General features: G+C 34.5%; 1 protein-coding gene across 1 annotated transcript; it reads right to left on the reverse strand.

The window, feature by feature from the left end:
• Positions 1-1,936: 1,936 nt before the first annotated feature.
• Positions 1,937-22,513, reverse strand: LOC143358836 (uncharacterized). The gene is made up of 4 exons (XM_076796311.1): positions 22,195-22,513; positions 21,615-21,711; positions 3,757-3,932; positions 1,937-2,775 (listed from the first exon to the last, which is right to left on the reverse strand). Exons 1-4 carry the CDS (start codon positions 22,511-22,513, stop codon positions 1,937-1,939), a joined length of 1,431 nt encoding a protein of 476 aa, XP_076652426.1.
• Positions 22,514-23,249: the final 736 nt, after the last annotated feature.

Below are 23,249 nucleotides of genomic sequence, written 5' to 3' on the forward strand. Positions count from 1 at the left end.
ATTATTGAGGTACATGCAAATAAAAATCAAGTACCTTTAACATTTAGAGGACGTCCTCGACTATCGTATGAAAATAAATCGGTAAGATCACAAAGACGAGAAGCATCTGCATTGTTGGAGAAAATGGACGAAGACCTAAATATAACAGTAAAAAAAAAGGAAAAAGGAAAAAGAAATTCAGCTGTGATTTTAAACGAAACTGCCAAAAGTCCTGAACGGGCGAAGAAAATGAAAAAACAAATTTTCACCTGCTGCGATGAAAGTAAATTGATTTTGTTTTCGTTAAATGAAGCTTTGGCTTTCTTATATGATAACAATCTCTGTAAAACAATCTCTGTAACAATCTCTGTACGTAAACATGAGATTAGAAAATACTACTAGAAATTCTGACATACTTCCAACATACGATGCTATAGTTGAAGCGAAGAAAAGTTGCATACCACCTGGAGTTAAAGTAACTGAAAAAATTGCTAAAGTGCCACTAAAAAATATTTTACAACACACGACAGAAAAAATAGTTGTATTACAAGAAGAAGTAATTGACAGTGTAATTTCAAAAATGAATGAAAATACAATTGAATGTGAATTCAATTTTAACTGTGCATTTGATAGCTCTAGTGGGCAATCCATATATAAACAAAGGTTTGAAGAATCACAAGATTCAGCAGGCTCAGATTCATCTCTTTTTGTAACTACTATAATACATTTACGATTTATAACAAAAAATGATATTATTATATGGAATAATAATACGCCTACATCAAAACGACAGAAACGACAGAAAGGTAGATATCTAAATCTAAAAGGTAGATATCGATTATGAAATTAATGATTTATCACATTTTTGCGTGGCATATAAAAATAAAACTTTAAAAATTAAAATAAATTTAATCATGGCGTTGATCGACGCAAAAGTCTGCAATATATTAACCAATAATAAATCTTCGCAAAGCTGCCCTATTTAAGGCAGAAATATTAAAAATAAGTATTTTTCAAACAGAAGAATTTCAGCCGAAAGAACATTTAAAAAAAGGGATTAGTCCACATCACGCGTGGATACGATTTTTTGAATGCGTTCTACATATTCTGTACAGATTAATGGTACAAAAGTGGTAAATAAAGCGAAAAAAGGACAAAGAAAAATTACTTATTCGAGAAAAAGAAGTTCAGACTTTATTTTGGAGCAATGTATTTTACCTCATGGCTACCTAAGAGAGACCTACATGAAAAACAAATATTATAAATATGACATATGCACATCATGCACGACAAAATAGCAGAAAGAATAATTTGCATGACGTATTTCGTAGGTGTGTGTAACAGATTATTTTTTCAATAATTCATTTGTTTTTCGTTACATTCTTTCATGTTTATTTAATATTTTATTAATCCTTGTAGAGCTATGGGAACATCAGACCCTCTCATATCAACGATAAGTTTAAACAATCGAAGACAGAAACAATACAATAATAAACTAAATTTACCTTCTGAAGTGCTATCTCTGCTATGTCCTCTGTCTATTGAGGAAGAACCATCTGCATCTTCATCAATTGATTCCGTATCAATTTTAGAAGATGCAGAAGGTTCAGATGAAGGAATTGCCAATGCTTATGTATTTGGATAATTTAGAATTAACGTCAGAAACATAATTATATGTATATAGCATATTTATTTATGATTACATAATTATAATTATAAAATAAATAAGACAATTATATTATACATATTACTTATATTAGTTACACTGAATAACTAAAATATATTGCATTACAGGATGTCGATATATGTGTCTCTTTAATTTTGACCGCAAAAAGCGAATTTCCAGGCTATATGTGCACAGTATTGAATCCGCCATTTTGAATTTTTAATTTTTGGTGTCAAATTCGTTACCAGTGACCTCAGAAACACGTGATTACCAAATTTTAGAAAGTTCCAATCACATTTTGACTTTTGGCCAGTAAAATCGTGTTCTCAGACTATCGTGCGGTGTTGGAATTGGTATTACTGATGGTGAGGGAGACGGAGTTGATATAGGCATAGTCGATGGTGACCGAAACGATGATACTGAAGGATGCGGCATATTACATGGTTCAGTGTAACATGATTTCTGAGCTTCGAAAGAAACTGTTCGTGACATTGGTACAGACTGTCCATGTTGTGGAGGTGCGTTCGGTACACAAAATGGTTCTTGTTGCATAATCTGCTTCATTTCCAGATCGGAGATAAGGTTGAATATTTGTGACTTCGCAATGTTTTGGTAGTACGGTGAAAAATTTTTCATCGTAGTTGCGATGCTCGAACAAAACAAATCTATAGAATTTGGTTTTGGAGCTGAAGTTGCTTGGGTATGGGCAGGTCTCTTATTTAATAAATATTTTACCATCACTGACGATGCCGTTTCCTGTAGTGCTTGACGTGATTTTCTATTCCTAATAATTTTTCTATTTATTTCTTTTTCTTGCTTTTTTCTTGCATCTCCATTATGGTCTGCGTCGTCATCACCATCTTTGTCACTGTGTATATCATCTCCATCGCCTACTTCGTCGTTCTTTTCAGAATTTTGGTTATTGGATTGTTCTTCGTCATCGCTAACATATTTTAAGTTAGTGTATGTGTCCCTTTCCTGCATATAAGGTTGTAAAAACGACATTTCATCTTCAAATTTCCATTTTCTTATTTTTGTGGTAGCCTGTCCACTCTTTGTCTCGCGTTTTTTCTTTGAAATCCTTCGGAATGAGTCTCGAAGACTAGTCCAAACTTTTTTGCAAATAGTCACTAGAAAAAAGAAATAATATTTTTACGAAAATATATAAAATTATATTCATAATATAATAGGTTTAATATAATAGAAATATATATAATAGGTTTTTAGCTACTGTTGATTCGTTTAGCACAATAGCTACCAGTTATCGACTAGGACATGCAACAATGCAGAAGTTATTATACAAATATGCGAAGCAATAATAGAAAATTTGATAACCGTAACAATGCCAACGCCTATAGCGAATCAATGGAAAAATATTGCAGAAGAGTTTTGGAATATTTGGAACTTTCCCAACTGCATTGGGGCTCTCGATGTGAAAAACACGGCGCTATTCAAGCCCCTGCAAATATCGGATCTAACTCCTTTAATTAAAAAAAAAAAACGTTTTCTACTGTTCTGTTGGCATTAGTGGATGCATCTTGTAAGTTCATTGCAGTAGATATAGGTGGATATGGTCGAAATAGCGATCGGGGGTTATTTGCTACTTCTACAATGGAAAAAGCACTCGAAAAAAAACAAATGAAATATTCCGGAAGACAACGCGCTTCGAAAGACGCAGAAGGTTTTATTTTCAAAGAATATTTATTGCGACCATGGCCTGGCTCGCAAAATCAGGGAGACAGAACTAAAAGAATTTTTAATTATCGTCTGTCACGTGTGCGAAGAGTTTCGGAAAATGTTTTCGGGTTTCAAATTTCTGCTGTACAATCGAAGACTAAAATTAATGCCAGAAAATGTCGATCAAATTATTTTAACTACATGCGCAACTATCTGCGAGATTATAATATCCGTATAGAAAACCCAACGCACACTCAGAATAAAGTCACAGGTTTCCAAAATTGTCAACTACAAGGGGGAAGTGCAGTCAGTGCTGCATTTACAGTCCGAGATGCATTCAAAGAATTCTTCATCACAGACGAAGGTCGTGTTGAATGGAAAATTACAATTCTGTAAAGACTGTTACAAATAAAATAGGTTATTATATATCTTACCTGGTTGGTTCATTTCCTTTGCTATTTCTCTCCAAGCATTTTCTTTAAATACACTGTCACCATATTTAGGATGGCTCGTTGCATATAAAGGTTCGCACAATTTCACATGTTCAATTAATTTTTCTTGATCCATTTTTTCTGCATGCGTTTTCCACCATCCACTGTGAATTGCTGTGCTAAAACAGCGCAGTATCGACATGCACCGGCACGAACTGAACCGACAAAACATTCTTCGGGGTAATGTTGGTCGGTGCCGGTTCGTTCCGTTGACGGCACGTGCCGGTCCGTGCCGGTCCGTGCAGGTCCGTGCAGGTCCGTGCAATACAAGTGTGAACGGTTCTATTTAAAACGCATGTATCAATGTTTTGTCGTGCCGGTGCCGATTTGTTCCGTTGACGGCACGTGCCGGTTCGTGGAGTATAGTGTAAATTGCCCTTTATCCTCGAGGTTGTAAGGTCTCGAGGTAGGTCTGTTGTTAGGATACTGACTCAGAGCCAAGGTGAGGTGATGTACGTTGGAAATAATTAGAACAAACGAGTTGTATGGTTTTAGTCGTTTTTACTCAGGGACCATAATTGTTATAACCAAAAAGAAAAAAAGTCATGGAATAACAAGTATGTATTTCATCGACTAAAATCGTATTGGTTACAAATAAGGATTATAAGTAACTGAAAACTTTTTCTGTTGTTGGTAAATGTTATCGTTGAGAGAAATTTATTTTGATCGTTCATAACAGTTATCAATGACAGAAGTTCATTTCGATCGTTCATAACAGTTATTGATGAAGGAAATTTGTAATAATTATTATTAAATAGTACAACTTTGAAATAGTAGGCAATCAATTATTTAATACATTTTTTATTCACAAAATTAATTGCTACAATCAAAATTTAACGTTAATTTTAGAGCAGAAAAGGTTCGTTCAATGCTAACCTGAGTTGCGAGCACAGCATGAATTATGCACGCTAGTTTTGATAAATACGGAAGTCTATATTTCTGATTTTCCTAGTTGAACAAATTTTGAAAAATTTTTTATCAGATTTTGTGTTGTTCTTATGGTCTATTGATTCGTCTTGTTGTACGAAACTTTCTCAATGTATTTCACAGGCTTGTTCCACCCGAAAAAGAGTAGACAACTCAGTAATTAAATAAGCAACTGAAATGAATTTTCTCATCAATAATTATTATGAACAAGTGAAAAGAAATTCGATCATCGATAACTGTTATGAACGATCGAAATAAATTTTTCTCATTGATAACTGTTATGAGTGTTGGAAATGAACTCCTCTCATTGATGACTGTTATGAGTGATCATAATGAACTTCTCTCATTGATAAGTGTTATGAATGATCGAAATGAACTCCTCTCATTGATAAGTATTATGAATGATCAAAATGAACTTCTCTCATCGGTAACTGCTTTGAGCAATCGAAACAGTTTTTCTTCATCGATAACAGTTATCGAGGTGGATCCAATTTTTTGGACACTAATAACTGTTATTCGTAACCAAAAAGTATAATTATTTTATTTTTGGTTCCTGTTTTTACTGTAGCAAAATTCAACGTACAGAGTGGAAAATAGTTTGCGCTGCTTATACAGGGTGTCCCGAAAATGTTTCATTTCCTTGAAATGGGCGATTCCTGAGGTCATTTGAAGTAACTTTTTCCTTTGCGAAAATATTCTCCGCGGCTTCGTGGAGGAGTTATTAACGAAAAACACGCAACAAAGGGCGCACCAAAGCAAACAAACGCAGAGCGTGACATTGGCATTGGCCGAGCTGGAATCCGTCTGCTGCAGCCGCGTTCTGATTGGTCCGTATTTTTCGTTCATAAATTCTTAACGAAGCCGCGGAGAACATTTTTCCTTTGAGAAAATGTTGTCCCTTTCAAGGAAATACAACATTTTTGGGACACCCTGTATATTGTCGGACCAAATTTTCGGCCAATCCGCGAATGCTGCATCGAATATGGTGGCGGTTTACGACGGTTTTAGAGGGTTTTTCCCGGTTACGGTACCTCGGTAGTTTCTGCGTCGGGCAAGTAATTATGCGCACTACTCGGGGTGGTTTCAGTACGATTATTTTAAGCCTATGAGCCTCAACAATGTTTTTATTTTGAAATTAAATAAACAAATCGATTATCATTTTTAATATGAAATATAAGATAAATTTTTATAGCTATATTTACTTAGTTCTCATCGAATTAAGTAATTTTAGCTTGAAATGCTTTTTAAAATTTTGTAGGTACTAGAAGTTATAACCGTTTAAATTGCAACGGATCAGCATTGTTACAACAAGGTTTTCGGGTTTTTCATATGCATAGTTGGATAATTTCTCAAGTTCAAAATTCAAGTGACAACTTTAAAGAAATGCGTCCAGTTCATATTACGAAATTTTTAAATGGTTCTCAAGAAAAAGTAGAAGAATAAAGGTAACAGACTTCTTGTAGAAGAGAACTATAAGAATAAGGATACTAGAAAGAAAAGCTCAAGATGAATATTTTTCCAGAAAGGAAAGGGTCTCGTTTAATGACGCTCGGCCGTGAAAATAACTTAACGTTCATTATCCAATACAAATTAAGGTATAATATATTTCTAGAATTTTGAATGATTTTAATGGATATAGTTTAAATAGATATTTTTTACTATAATCTAATTTTGTTTCTCGTACTAATTCTAATTTCTGCATAACGTAGCGATTTTGAAAAACGTAACTGCCATGTTACACAGGTTTGACTTGAATTTATCATACCGTAGTGAAACTTGTAAATTATATCATACATCGTGTACCAACATCCGCGCAACTCTTAACAAGATCGGAGAAATGTTGACTATGTGGGCTAACGTACGATACAGAAACTCAAAGAAGTGTGCAGAAAAGCGTAGAGCATTCACGCAAGGCACAGAAGGTGCCATAAATCCAAAGCGTTTGCAGAGCATTCGGACTGGAATAGATTAAGCTTCTCCGGAAGTTGTATCCAAATGCAAGAAACTTCTCGATCTCGCCCGTTCACTTTTTAACTAAAGTTTCCGCTAATGCATCTGCGTTGTTCACACGTTGTGTGTTCACGACTGAAATCTCGAAGTAGTTTACTCAGAGTCATTAGAAATCATGTTTATGCGTGCCACTTGAATTAAATATTACCACGTTTAGAAACACGAATTTTAAGAATCGATTTTCTTACATTTTTTGTTTGTGAACTTCTAATCACATTTAAACGAACTCGGATGCTAGAACGAAGTTGAAAAGTTTGTAAAGGTATGAGAATTAAAAAGTAATCATGTACAGATGAAAGTTAGTAATTGCATACATGGCAAGTAGACTGCGGATTTTATGCATTTATAACGAAAATGAGTAGATCAAATTCGAAACAATGAAAATATTCCAAGAATTTAGAAATGCTATTGTATCACTTTCGACTTGTAAAATTGATTAAGAAAAGAAATAAATATATATGTAGATTTTGTGTCATTTTTTTCATAAAAATCCGCAGTCGAATAATAAGACATTAAATAAATTCTATGTGGAAATGTTAGGAACCCTTAAAAGCTCGATTCTAATATTTAAGTCTATTCTATTAATAATTTGACCCTAATCGTTTGGAAATGTTATTACTAATGTTAGTAAAATTCATGAAATTGTTACTAAAAGCGGTGTCATCACTATATTTGGCTATGAGTAGCCATGAAGCCAATTCATATCAATCAAGAATTGATATTTCCACGGTGGTACTTCAGATACCATCACATGAGATATGCTGTATCATACACCAAATTGTGAAAGATATTCAGTTTCAATATAGGGAATGAAAAATTATTAATGTATTGTTTTCTGTTTCCTATTTCCTGGGACGTATTTTCTAGTTTGGTATAAAGAACAGTATATCTTGAAAATAATAAGAATAATGGAATTTTTAGACTTTTATTGGGAAACAATGATTTTATTATCTTTTAATGTTTTGAAACTAAAGTCTTTTATGCTCACTTCGAAGCGGAATAACACACAATAATAATTCCACATTTATATTCGTTTTATGCGTAACTAAATTGCTTATTGTTTCAAATTATGATATTATACAGGCTGTACCAACTAAAGTGTTACAATACGTTATTCTCTGAATCTAATGAAGATATCGACATTATTTTTTTTTAATTAAGTGTTTAAGGGGGGCTAATATGTTAGTATGTATTAAATTTTTTGGTTGTAGCTTTGGGGGGGGGGGGGCAGGAGCCCCAACATTTCTTTAAATGGATACGAGTATTGTGTAATTGTTACTGTGATACCTCACATTAAATTGAGTAGCATTTACTTGTACCATTTTTTTTTATTGTACATAGTTGCAGAGTTATAGCGAACAATTTGTACTGTATTGAAATTTTGAAGAAACAAAAAGGAAACAAAAAATATCATAATAACATTATATACTATTTTATTATAGGTGAACTTGTAAAAATGAGTCCTCCCCTCCGCCATTCTGAACAATATTTCCCTTTAAACTTTTTAGTACGCTGAGTATAATACAAACTGTTTTAACCTAGGTTTGGGTTAGGTTTAGGTTTGGATTAGGTTTGGGTTCGGTTTTGGGACCTAGAATACTACTAGAAGTAGAAAATTAAATTACATAACAAAGTGTAATTTTCATAACGAAATCTTTTAGATTTTGTTCAGACTGTACAAGGGAACATATTCAGATTATACGAACCGATTATGATAAAATTTATATGAGAGATTGTTCTTGCAAAATATCTGATATACTATATTTTTATAGACCATCGTCCACCCTGAAGGGATGAAAACGGTTCTCAAAGTTAGAGGTTATAAGCACATTTTTTTTTAGACATCTGTAAATCAAAGAGTGGATACTTTTCTTCGCACAAAGTGAGAAAATATTATAGATTTAAACAAGAATATGTATCACTTATTTTAATTTATAAATTACATATTGAAAGTTACATAAAACTGGATAAACAATTAGTCTAAGATCATTTTTCTTAGACATATTTTGCTTGATTGAATCCACTATTTATAAACACAAAATTGAAAGAAATTCAAAAACTTCACGTATAATTCCTAGCTTTGAAGGCTGTTTTCACCTCTTGATTGTGGATAAGGATCGATAAAAATGATACCTATGTAACAAATATTTTTGTTATGGCTGGAAAAATAAATAAAACATATTATATTTTCAAGTAGAATATAAAAAATCGAGATATACAGGGTGGAAATTATAAAGCGTTACAGACGAATATCTCCAAAAAATTTTATTATACGCAAAAATGTTTCCGATGAAAGTTGTTCAGTACCGAAGGAGACATCATGCGGTGGAACTTTTATTTTTCTCGGTGGACACTCCAAGTTGAGGTGAAGGTCAACTTTCTTTTTTTAAATGGAATGATATGTTTTTTATCCACTATCAAATGGTGCGTTTTAAGATGAATCCAATGACCTATGACTCAAGATCAAACTTGCAGGGAAATGCAGAAAAAGCGTGATCGTTTCATTTCTACTTTAGTTCGTGCTTTCGACATTCACATCACAACAATAACATGTGCTCAATATCAGCATTACTCAGGACAACATCAAAGTTATTATCAATGACATGAAAACATGTATTTATGTAAATACTGTGCTCTTCTGCAAGATAGTAAGTTTACTTTCATTACTGTTCGTGCTAAGGTCGAACTATGATCGAGATTGAACTACCTAGATCCTAGATTGACCTTCCTTAACGCTACCTAGATCGACCATCAAAATCGCATATGGCATTTAAAAGACTAGATCAGCGTTTTCTCCGTTCAGGTTCTGTGTAGGTGAAAAGAAATCGACCTCGAACATTGGCTAAAGATAACGTCGCTAGTAATGTATTGGCACGAGTTAACGTGGATCCTCATGCAAGCATTAGACAAATTGCAAGAGAACGTGGAATTAGTTATACAACTGTATTGAACATTTTATATTCCAACAAGTTTCATCCATACCACATAACATTGCATCGGGCTTTGTACGGATCGTCAAACGATCGAAGAAGATAGTTGAAGATGTTTCGTTTTTACCGTTACATTTTACTTTTCGTTTTAATTTTCTGATGAAGCAACATTTACAAATACTGAAAATGTAAAAAGGCATAATATGCACTACTGGGCAGCTCAAAATCCGCTTTGGATGAGAACAACGACGTTTCAAAATGGACCCTGAACGTATTGTGCGGCATTATCGAAAATTTTGTCATTGGCCCGCACTTTTTCGAAGGACATTTAAGGGGGCAAGTTTATGTTAACTTCCTAGACAACGTACTACCCCAATTATGTGAAGAAGTACCTTTGAATAAAAGGCGTATTATGTGGATGTAATATAACGGTGCGCCTCCGCATTATGCACTGTGCTCTCGAACAGCAATGAATGAAATCTTTGCAGAATGGTGGATAGATGGTCCTGTAGCCTGTCCGCCATTCATGGGGTCACATTAAAAACTGTGTAATGTCCATTAAGCCTACGACGCGTGAAAACATGAAAGTCAGAATACGCGAAGCTTGTGCTAACATAGTTGTTGAAATGTTGAGCAAAGTTGGAGAATCATTTAAAGAAAGAATTGTTAAGAGCATTGAAGTAAGAGGTAATCATTTAGAACATATACGAAACTAAAGTACAAAGAAAACGATCACACCTTTTTTGCATTTCCCTGTAAGTTTGACCTTGAATGACCTTGAGTCATAGATCATTGAATTCGTCTTAAAACATACTATTTGATGGTGGATAAAAAATATATCATTCCATTTAAAAAAAGAAAGTTGACCTTCACCTCACCTAGGAATGTCCAACGGGAAAAATAAAAGTCCCATCATATGATATCTCTCTCGGTACTGAACAACTTTCATCTGAAACATTTTATATTTTTTGAGATATTCGTTTGTAACGCTATATAATTTCCACCCTATATATCTCCATTTTTTATATTCTACTTGAAAACATAGTATATTTTATTTATTTTTCCAGCCAAATGTTAACCCATTTTTTGTATATTCGTACATGAAAAGTACTTATACTGAAATGTCGTATGCGGATAAATTGGAATTTTGATTTTTGCATTATATTCTACATATACATATTGATGTTCACTTAAAATGTTCTTTAGTGAATTATGAGTGGAGCTGATTATTTGACGTGCAAGAAATATCTCTAATATTAATGCAGATTAAAGAACAGAGCATTGAAAGGTAGAGTTTAACAAAAGAACACTTTATTTAACTTTTTTTAGTTAGTGTGTGCATAGCACAGATTTGTAGAAAATATATTCTCTCTATTTTGTTTCACTTCCATACGGGAGAACTTCATCGATTGTCTAAATCTCAGAAGGTTTTTATAGTTTTATTAAACTTGAATTTAGCATAGTCCATATATTACGTATACATAGAGGCTGCTGCACCATTTTCTAGCGATCGTGCTCGCGTGTATGTGTGTCTATCGTCAAACCGAATAAATCGTACAATATACTAGAATCGATTCACACCCATGGGTTGCTGTATGTACATAGATAGTACGAATTCGTTTTCCGCGCATCCATCGTATGGTCCTTATACGAATTATTTACACCGGCTATAATCAATAATTCTACTGAGGTATAACACCCTTGATAGAATTTTTTCACGGTTTTTTCAATTTTGTGCAATTTTGTATATATATTAGAATACCCTATAGATGAATAAAGTTCACTGGAATATATTGTGGTTAAATAATGTTACAGTGAATTTATTACCTAAATATGTCGTATTATATTTTCGCAGTTAATTTTCTTTATCCGCTGTTGCGTCATTTGGCCAGTTGTCCACAGTATTATTTCGATGACAATCAAATATTTTGAGCTTTAATCATTTTGATTATAATTACGAATCCTCATGTCACATTCTCATTGTCAAATGAGTGTACTCATTGTCAACGTGTACTGAATTAATTCTTTATTATTTATTCAATACATTATATCACCTAAGTGTGAATAAAGTGTCTATACGCATGTATATAAATAATACAGGGACTATAATGTATATAAACAAGGACTAATGTAACTTTTATCAATTATACGTGTGTATATCAAGGATATTATCAAGTGTATTGATTAATATTACAGCAATATGTCACCCAATTATTTGAACTTCATACTTTTTTGGAAAAACATACCTTTCTCCATGAACTAAAAATCTTTCAAACGCTACGAGATTGGTTAACTTTCTCCTAATTTATAGGAGAATAATCATCTCTCAATACTTTACCTACATATGGTTTGCTTGTTAAGGAACTTTATGATATAACCAAAAATATACGTATACAAACACAAATAAGTAATTGTTACTTTGCCAATAATGCTCATGCAGGATTCTCATTCTACTCGAGTATCCCAGTTATTGAAAAGTTTAGGCAATTTTGATTTTAGTATGTCAAAAAGGTTGATTATAACCGGACATTGAGAATAAGAAAGCTGTAATTCCTTGGACGGAAAGCATCCTGCTAAAGTAAAGAGTCGAAGAACATCGACATTTTGTGTAAGATGAATCCAATTTTGGAAATGGTTTATAAATCAAGCATTATTTCTCTTTATACGAATATAAGAAATGAATGGAGTAAATTGATTTACACCACTTTTACGTTAAACGGCACATAAGATGTCAAATCGGAACACAATATATCATAATATTGCAATTTCCTATCTTTTGCCTATCTAAAGCTTACCATTTTCGTGTTGTCTCTTTAATTTCATGCTTTTATTGTAATGTAACACACAGAACAATTTCATTGCGTACTACAATAGACCTTCAATTATTTCTTCTCTTTAATAACTTTAATAAATTGCTCTCTTTAATAACTGAATTATACAGCAAAACACATGGCCAAGCTCCCAATTCACGTAGCAAGAGTTACACTTGCCCTATGCGATCACGTCGCCGCCTGCATACGTATAATGATAATTATTTACAATAGAGGATTCCTCGCTGATTTCAATGACCTTGAAATAGTTTATTAATGTCATCATTCCGAACAACTTTTTCCTATACATGTTGCCAACGGACGACCTTGGTTAGCTAGATATTTCCGGAAAAGTGTTGGGATGACTATAGCAAACTCTACCTTTTTTCAATGACTAAATTTCCCCTTTAAGGCAGCACCCCCACCCCACACCTATCCCAGACCTAACAAAAATTCATTAGAAATTACATACAAATTTTAGTTAGGTTAAGTATTTTTATTTTTCTCGGAGTTGCCATAGATCACGGATTTCTGTAGCTATTTGAAAAGAGTCTTGGTTAGGTCTGGGTTAGTTTTGGTTTTGGCCTTTCGGATATTTAGAAATTCGAATAGCTCCAATGCTAATTATTCACCTTCAACATGAAAGAGACAAAGTAACTCTACTAACTGCTGACTACTGTAAATATGTGGTTATCGTGTATACACCGCTGCGCTGTACGTATGTCTGCCACGAACGCGCCTTCCTACGGCAATATTGAGAAACTGTTTAGAATGCGTATCGTATGAACAAAGGTGCGCGAGGTATTGCATCGCTCTAATTAAATGTAGGTAATTATTTAAACCCATATATTGTATTTCTTATCTTCCCATCCTAATCCAGCCACATCATCGCATAGAAACAACAATTGGTACAAGATTGTGACTCGTGATGACAGGAAAGAGAATAATATAAAGTATACGAGAGGTATGTATGTCGTGTTGTAGGTTATAAAACGGACTCTATGCAGTAGCAACAGTTTTTTGCAAATATCTCGGAAATGAAGGTCGTCCGGCAGTAACATGTGCAGGATAAAGTTGTGCAGAATAATGACCTTAATAGCATATTTCATGGTCATTTAAATCGGTGAGGAATCCCCTATTGTAAATAATTACCCATATGGTGACACAGTACCCCAAAGGATGAGGCACCTAAGGCTTTTACCGAAAATATCTCCGTTCTTTTTAGTAATACGGAAAAATGTTTCAGAAAAAATATGTTTGGTTCAATGGAACAATTATGGAAATGGAATCTTTTTCTTCTCTAGGCCTTCTTTCCGATATTTCAAGGTCATCGTTGTTTTTTTAAATGGAACGACGTATTTTGATTAGTGTAACATTTTTGCTAATGAAAAAACAAATTCAACCGTGTATAATATGTTGACCTTCAAATAAGCTTCGAAGGAGTTATTCCTCAAAAAGCATACCTTAACGTACGAAGACCATGTTCATGCTTACCGTACTGTACTCGGGTTCCGTTGATGTAAACACTGAAACATTGTCGAAAGACATCTCTTGTTTACAAACTGTCGTACCGTACGGCACTTTTTGTCATATTGTATCAGTATGATTTCAGTCTCAGTTTCGAAATGTCGTATTCGATCGGTTAAAATTGTGATATTGTAATCGTCTACTGCGAATGTAGACAAAACGCAGTGCAAGCTCAATTATAATATGCAAAAACACATCCTGATCGGAGACATCCTAGTGTTCCAATTATCAGGAACGTTTTCTAGCTCAAAAAACGTGTACGAAATAAACAAAAAAAAAATGTAAATATTCATTTTTAAAGGATAAATCGTTGTTCTATTTGGATCCGATTCTATTATAAAATCGACGAAGTACAACTTTAAAATGTATTTTTATTCAAATGAGTTATTTGTAGACGAATAATAGTCGGGGTAAAATTAGCCCCACATGGTTCACGGTGTGACATTTATTCGTCTTGTTCGCGGAGAATAACACGTTATACAGTTTAAATTCTTTTCACTTTTCTTTCGAGAATATTCTGACTAACACTAGAACAAAGGAAAGAGATCGCACCCAGTTTATAAGGAAACTAATGAACACAAACATTATTAAAAATTCATATAATTTTCTTCTGTCTTCATCATCGCTTAGTCTCCACCTGCATACTATCTACTAGACTTTTAAAAATATTTCTCGTTCAGTTCTTCCAATGTTTTTCTGAATTTTGTAAAATAATGTTTCTTATTAGTTACGTCAATATTATTTTGGCTGATCATCAAAAATCGACTAAAGATTTTTGATCGGATTTGGATCAAAGCCTTAGGGAGGCCAATCAATTCTATTTTATTGGATATCTGAAATCATCTATTTAGACATCATGCCCAAGTGTACGCTACGAACCAGTAAGAAACTGCCATTGTTGAGATGTTTATTTTAGCGTACTTAGTCCTCCATGAGCAAATATCCTTTAACAAGCGATCTTTGTTCAACGTTTTGCGTGTCCTACGTAAGGAAATGAAGTCATAGGAACAGAAAGTGTTATCTGACAGGATCTCTTATAACAGGACTGCCCAACTTCTTCTTCGTCCCGAGTCACACGGTCCCCGCCATCAACCAGTCCGTTACTGCACTACTTAAGATAGATCGAAGAAGTGGAGAATGGTCCAAATATGGCTCGCGGCCCGCGAGTTGGACAGGCCTGTCTTAGAATATAGAACAAATAAAGCCACAATGTGCGTCGGTGGTTGTACAAGTCTTTATTAATGCAAAGTGACGCTTGTTAGAGCGTCGAAATCCAGCCCAGTGTGTAAAATATGTTAGAATACAATACGTGTCAAAGTCTTACTGTGTCAACAATCGGAACGATTTCTGAGAGTTGCCCAGAATGCAGGTTCCTTTTTACTGTTTGTCAGAATTTTTTAATTTCTTGTTTAGATCGTAAACTTGCGTCTTCGTTTAGCCAAACCACGCAAGAATTTCCGCGGTCAATCTTCCGGCGTGAAGCAATTCCGGTATTGCCGCTCTTCGATCGTATTCTCGGTTTATGGCTGACATTTTCCCACTTGTTTATTAATTGGTGGCTTATATAGTGAGTTATCTTGTCAACAATTGCTTTATTTATATTTGCCTTACCTACATCTTATTTGTGGGACTCGACGGCCCCGAAGAAAGTCTAAATGTGTACACCTTATAAAGTCTATGTATAAAATGTTAATCTTAGAATTCTACGGTCGTGCTTAAATACTACAGTGAATTCTCGATATATGTCAACAACACGGGTCTTGCCAGCGTCGTGTTCATCCAGGATACATACTCGAGCCGTTTTATGCTTACACTCCTCGGGTATATTCCGCAGTAGTGGGGATAATTCTGCGACGTTTATCATCCAGGCCTGTATACAGGAAAGCGGGTGGCAGTGTTGTGCAATTAAAAATTTTGGGTACTTGAAGGGCAGTGTCCTTGGCAAGATAAGAACTCGGCCCACCATGGCGCAAGGGAGGGTAGAAAACACCCTGCATGATGGCGCAGACTGACAGTGGTCAGGAGGTACCATTAGGCCCAGGGCGGAGAATCCAAGTATCTTCGAGCGCCTAACAATAGTCCATTGTCTCGGGAAACGCACGTGTTAACCAGATGATTTGGGGGGGGGGGGGTAACTATGGTAATCGCGGTGCAATAAAGGTCGTCCGAGTTCTCGGTAAAAGGTGCAATAAAATTCAGGGTCCGGTACCTAACAGGGGGTGTTACACAATTTGGCACTGCGCCCTGATTCAACCCTTTTCATCCCTACCAAAAGAATGGTTTCTGACGAGCTTTTGAAGGGGTTTGCATAACCAGACATTTGAGACTAAGAATATTGATTTCTTTCATTCATGTATGTATGTACTAATGTCAACGGCCTTATTTATGTATTTTTTCTGTTACTTGCACGTCATGGCAGATTTTGTTTGACTCAAGATCATTGGTCTCCGACTATCAGATTTATTATCTTCCCTGTTTCGTGTACTTCATAAAAAAGTGATTACAGTCTCGTGCAGGTCATGGAGAATAGTTTTTCAGTAGATTCATCCAAAATTGTCGTTAATCTTGAAATTCAAGTTTGAATCGTTTTTCTATTTCGATGTGTTCCATTTACCATAATATGTATGTGTAATCTACCACACAGGGTATGAATGCACCATAACACAACGCTTGGGACGCGCATATAACCTATTGCCCATGTCTTATAACGTGGTACTCGGGAGGAATGCGAAAGGAATTCATGAAGAAACCGTTTGATTGGTCAGGCGCACACAATTGAGGCACACGCACTCTCGGTATTTCCTGAGAAGATTACCACTACTACTTCAAGTGTATCGCATCGCGTGACGGCTAACTTCGCTTCCCTTGCCCCTGTGCCGTCCTGAGTACAGTAGTATCTCCGTAACTGTCGTATCGTTGGGTCTGTTGAGCGACAGTTCTAGTAGAGGTTCTACATTCTTTGTAGTGTGCCGAACGTATAGAAAGATAGCGATTCAAAAACAAAGAGGGACTGAGATTCGACGTTTCGACTCTCTGCTTCTGTTTATTATACATCCATAATTATAATTACAAGTAATTATGCTCACAAATGTATCATGTTTGGTGTCGTTTTAATTAGAAAAACGAGACGAATGCAATGGTAAAAGTTTTATAAAAAAAATCGAAAATTAAAAAAGTTGCAATCTTTTGCTTCGCTTGCATTAGTGTGAGTCTCACTGATACTCGACCCCTCACTGGCCCGGTTGTTGAGCGTGTTTACCGCTTAACTGGTTTCAAGGGGGATCCCCCCAGTGGTGGGGACAAAATATTGACAGTTACGGTAGACACCTTTGCGTCAGTTACGGAAATAATATTGTATCACGTTATGAGACACGGACAGTATTCTCTCGATATTATTCGTTAATATGTTCTCATGTACTGTCCGTGGCTGTAAAGAAGGCAGCCGAAAGAAATGCGGGTTTGATTAGTTAATTAGGTACACATCATTTTACTATTGGTCGAAGTGACAATGTCAAGGAATCAAATTATGAACAGTCCTGCGCTGTACTGCATACTGCATATCTTCTTTTCAGACATGGACAGTATAAAGCGATTTTTCGATGTTTTGCATTTACCAATATAATTCTGCAATAACGAATTATGTTATTATAGTAAAAAGAAGCAAATCAAAACAATTTGAACGAAAATGAATGAAAACGTGCGTCGCAAGCGTGCATGGATTTCAGCGTGTTTGAAGTTTGAGGATGAAAGAAGTGACAATTAGCCATAATCAGATTCAGAAATGGAAATTGGGACACATCACGCCGTCCGCTACAAAATTCTAGTGCGTTCGTTTTCATCTACTACAATCTACTCCATTCAAGCTTTCGTGTTAACTAGCCTAAGACAATATTACGATGTCCAACACGAATATTAATCTACGATATTGATCGAGTCACCTTTCTAAAGTTGATGTCACTTTGAACGATCGGGTTATGCGTAAAATAAACAGATTAACGCATACTTGTTCTTTTTTTATTTCCTATAGAATGTTCTGTACGTCTAATATACGAGATCACTGCATAGTATCATGTTCCATAACTATTCTTGAAAAAGAAATAATTTTTAAAAAATGTCTGCACGCCTCCTCAAGATGAATCATTTTAACGACTATTTTAGAAAGTGCTGAAAATAAATATTTAACGTTACAAACTCTGTCGATCTCCGTTAATTTATCTCATTTACGATTAAAGTAGCCATTCACATTATCACGTTGACTACTGAACGTCTCCTACTGAACGTTCATAAGTAGATCTGGGACGAAACGCTTACGAAATTTGTATACATAATTTAAAAACTTACATGATACCTTAAATTCCAGACAAGCATTTTAAGACGTTGCCGTACTGACGAGTTCGTTAACAAATCTGGGACGAAATAGTTTAATGTCACCTCTTATCGTAATTTACATAATAACCTCTTTCGTCGATCTTAGAAATTTTTTTCTTTTGTAAATTGGTGCGTATTAATGAATTTATTTAATATGTATGTCAGTTATGTATATATGAAAAACTCTTGAAACAAAAGTCATAGTATATAAAGAAGTGAATATAAAGACAGGGAAAAAACTTTTTTCAAGGTCATTTTCTCAAATTATCAAGGTCGTGGATGTTTTATTTTTATTAAGAACTGTTTGCGCTATAAAGAAGACAAATTCAACAATCTATCATAATGTATATTTATGTCAAGATTTAAAAAATTAAAAATTTTCAAATTTGACGCGCTTCGGGTTCCCATGATTCAGTACACACCAAATTTTTTCCCAGATCATTTTCCTAACAAGTCTCGCAATTCTGGCGGGGGGGGGGGGACTAAAAAATTTTGTAAAATCAGTTTTGTCAAGTATAACTAAGGTTCACCCTAATATGTTATTCGATGAGAATCGTCTGACGCTTCTAATCATGACCAACCAATTCTACTTCCTGTATTTACTAACGCATGCGAACCCGACGGATCTTTAAACTCGATTTTCTCGAAAGTGAAGCCTCAAACGAAAATATTTTATTCTTTAAAGAGATCAGTGATGTTGTACCCGTGACAACAGTTTTTGATTACTTTGAATGAAATAGCAAGTTCCATCTTGATATAATTATTGAAAATATCGTAAACATCTTCAAGCTCATATAATGTTAGCACCAACACCACTATATTGCAGAAAATGCCGAAAAAATTAAATTATAATAACTTTTTGCAAAACATAAAATTCAAAATTCTATTTTGTCCGTACTTAATATTTGGGTATAAATTTCTCATACATCAATAATCAAAAATATAGATTAACGTTTAAATGAAAAAATGAGAGAAAGAGTGCTACTTTTCAAGATATTTTTTAAACAAATATTAATGTTGGAAGTTTGTTTTCGCAGATCTGTTCCTTATGAAAAAAATACGCAACTTTGCTGTTTGAACTATCCCTCTAGCGCCAATAGTTCCAGAGATATTGAACCAAATATAGTTCCATCCCCCAACTTTGAGGGTTGTTTTCACCCCTTCAATGTGCTCGATTGCTGATAAAAAATACGAGTCCATTATTCTTCTAGGAATCTTTTGCCAAAGTTTCATAAAAATCGGCGTGTGTCACTTCGGTATATTTCCTTGTGAGTGTCATACATTCTAGGTTAAGTTTAAATACGTTATAAGTTTTGAATACTTATTTTATTAAGTAAATTACTTTTCTTTCATGGCATTTCTGAGGTTGTTGCCTTGGTATTCAAAGTGTTAAGATTTATAATGTCCTTTCGACCTCAACGAGGGGAGGTTGTACCACGTAGTCCTTTTGAATGTCTCCCCTGTACCCAACGGGATGGTTGTTGCCGTTACCGTACACAACAGATGTTTGTCTTTGGTTATAACAAACAATCAAGCGGCAAGGAATAACGAAGAGTTTCTTTTCTCCAACCCCAGCGAGATTAGGTTTGAAAGAACTCAACAAATACAAAACCAGTCCTTCTCTGAACACAGACAAGCAAAAAAGTTTTCTTTCTAAGAAGCATAACTCAAATCTGGTTTTGAATTTTTTCACTTTTTATATTCTGTTTGTGACACTGTTAAATGAGTATTGTAAATATAAATCGATATACCCAACCGAGTCGTTTGCGTGAACCGTGCTGATCAATACCTTTGGGGAAAATACAGGACAAAATAGTTAGAGTGGAGTTGAACTCGAATAGGTCAAGAAAGTATCTGTCGACATGACGAGCACAAGGTTTTGGTGCCATGACCGCTATCGCTCACCCGTCTCGACTCGTCAGTGTCATAGCTACACGTAATCGATAATGATAGCACATTCCAATATATTATTGAAAGAGTTATATTTCAGTGTTGAAATTTTAGAATTACCTTCCCGCTAATATATCAGAGGGAGTCTGTCTGATTTATATACTTTTGCTACTTTATTATATTATATGTAGCGTTAACATCTCCATGCAGTCAAGAAAATATTAATGTACACCATAAACTATAAAATCCCCAGCACACGAAAGACTACATACTTGAAAACTGTTCTCTGACCAAACCGACTCATAGAATATTAAAGCATTCTAGAATATTTATTTCTCTACTAATTTTTAATACGTTAAGTGCCAAATATCATTCCCTGAGATTCTTACAAAATCAGAGTAATTTAATTAATGAAACCGAAACTAGAAATTGTAAATGTATTATGGGGGATGCTGTTTTAACCCTTTCGAATTCTATAGATCTGAATAAAATTCGGTTTATCTGGATATATCAAATTATAAAGGAATGTCTAAACCTAGTCAAAAATCACTGTCAGTCATATGCGACTGACGTGGCAGTTAACGTATTAAAGAAAAACCTAGCAATCTTTACTTTCTGAATGAATACCTACTATAAGGAATGTTGCTTGTCTACCTTTAGTAAATCTTAAAAAATGTACTGTTTTTCTTTATTTCGAACTGTCTTTCAAAGACACTGAACAATAAGTTTATCAAACAATATGATTAAATATTCTACATACTGCTTCACTCGGAAATTCTAAAATTCTAAAATCGTATAACTGCTACAGTGTTTACTCGATATACATATGTCAAAAACACGGGTCTATCCACGGACAAAAATCGGCCAGGAGATACTATTCTTTGATTCACACAACCTTACACTCCTCGGTGACCGAGGTGTCTCGAGCTTCTTGGCCCATCACGGGGTATACTCCGCGGCTGTGGGGATAGTTATGGGACCTTTATCACTGTAAACACTGTATTTCTAATTTTGTATTCCATGACACAGATACAGTGACTCATGAACGTATTTGAACACTTACCATGAAATACTTTATTTATTATAATAAGTATATTATACAATACTTACAGAAATGTTATTAACATTGTAAATTGGTATGACTCTCTAGATTATACAGGTCAAGTTTCAAGTGAATCGAAATATGTATATAATAGTTATGAATTATTTCTTACAAACATAAACTTTGCTGATGCCACAAAAGTATTTGAACAGGTACCTTTTAAAGCTTTAATATTTAGTAGGTCCACCTTTGGCACGAATAACATGTTGTAAGCGAGTATGCATACTGCTTACTAACTTTTCTGTAACATTCGGAGATATAGAATTCCACACTTCGAGTATTTTTTCTTTTAAACTTGCCTTGGATGCTATATTAAATTTTTTGAATCCTTTTCCTATTATTGCCCATAGATGTTAAATCGGGTTAATGTCGGGACTTTGTGATGGTGTGACCAACATGTGGGGGGTATTGTATATGATCCAATCCTTAACGATTCCTGCGGTGTGTTTAGGATCATTATCCTGCTGAAAGTAAAAGTGTTCGGACATACCCAATTTTCTTGCACTTTCTTTTAAATTTTCTTGTAAAATGTTCAGATATTTGTATTTATCCATTATTCCTTCTATGAAGACCAAATTCCCGGTACCGCCTGCTGACATGCACCCCCAGATCATAATTGAACCACCCCCGTGTTTTACAGTAGCACGCAAGTTTTTCACTTCCATTTCAGTATTTGCTTGTCTCCAAACAAAACTGCGCCCGAAAAACGTTTTTCGATTCATCTGAAAAGATTACTTTATTCCAGAATGCATTATTTTTACTAATAAATTCCTTGGCGAATTTTAATCTCTTTTTCTTATCAATATCACTAATGTACGGCTTCTTTCGTACGGATTTACATCTTTCTTGAAGTAATCTTTACCTATCGTTGCAAGTTCTGTAGCAGAAATCTTTTTATTTCTTTTTATTTCACCGATCAAAGCTCTTTCTTCTTTCTCCGTTAGTTTTTTTGGACGGCCTGAACTGTACTTGTTTTTTACAGTTCCTTCATATTTCGATCGTTTAAGAATATAATGTATTGCAGATCTATTTATATTTAATAATTTACTTATTTCACCATACGTTTTTCCTTCGTTACGCCACTTCACAATTAATTTTCTCTCATTTTCAGGAATTTCAGATGTTTTGGGATACATGTTCAACAGAATATTTCACCATGAATGCTAGACTATGACTGACGCACGTAGAACCAACAGTGAATGTTTACATTCAGTGCCTGAAAAACTTTGTTCTCATTCATTCTTAGAGCTCGTTTCTGTGTGTTGAAATACTTTTGTGGTATCAGCAAAGTTTACGTTTGTGAGAAATAATTCATAACTATTGTATACATATTTCGATTCACTTGAAACTTGACCTGTATAATCTAGAGAGTCATACCTATTTACAATGTTAATAATATTTCTGTAAGTATTGTATGACATACTTGTTAGAATAAATAAAGTATTTCATGGTAAGTGTTCAAATACTTTCGTGAGTCACTATAGATCAAGCACTTCAAGTTTTACAAGTTTTCATTCGTTTGGCAGTATTATTGGGAAATAGCGTCGAATTTTAAAAATTTGAAAAAGAAAAATTCTTTACAACTAGACGTATGTATCCCGTTTTCCTTTTTCAAACCTTTATGTGGTCGAGTATCGAGAGATTCAAAATATTAAAATTTTTCTAGACACATGAGCTATAATACGGTCAATAAAGCTATTTACGTTTAACTTTCTGCTCGTACCTACATACAACTTTATCTTTTCAGTGTTGCAAATCCCTGTTCACGTTAACTTCTATAGTGTCAGGTATTCGTGAGTTTCGACTAGGTTTACAATGTAAACGTGACAGTTTTGCTATTTTCGAGATTAAGATTTCAACACATGTTATGCA

The sequence above is a fragment of the Halictus rubicundus genome, chromosome 11 (genome assembly GCF_050948215.1).
Source record: "Halictus rubicundus isolate RS-2024b chromosome 11, iyHalRubi1_principal, whole genome shotgun sequence".
In the NCBI taxonomy this organism is placed as follows: domain Eukaryota; kingdom Metazoa; phylum Arthropoda; class Insecta; order Hymenoptera; family Halictidae; genus Halictus; species Halictus rubicundus.

Excerpts from the sequence above, each read along its gene's own strand:
- LOC143358836 (XM_076796311.1), bottom strand. The coding sequence starts at position 22,513 with ATGTATCCCAAAACATCTGAAATTCCTGAAAATGAGAGAAAATTAATT. Across the intron at positions 3,933-21,614 it reads TCTCCGAATGTTACAGAAAA|CACAGCAATTCACAGTGGAT; the intron begins GTTAGTAAGCAG and ends GCGCTGTTTTAG. Across the intron at positions 2,776-3,756 it reads AAAGGAAATGAACCAACCAG|TGACTATTTGCAAAAAAGTT; the intron begins GTAAGATATATA and ends TCTTTTTTCTAG.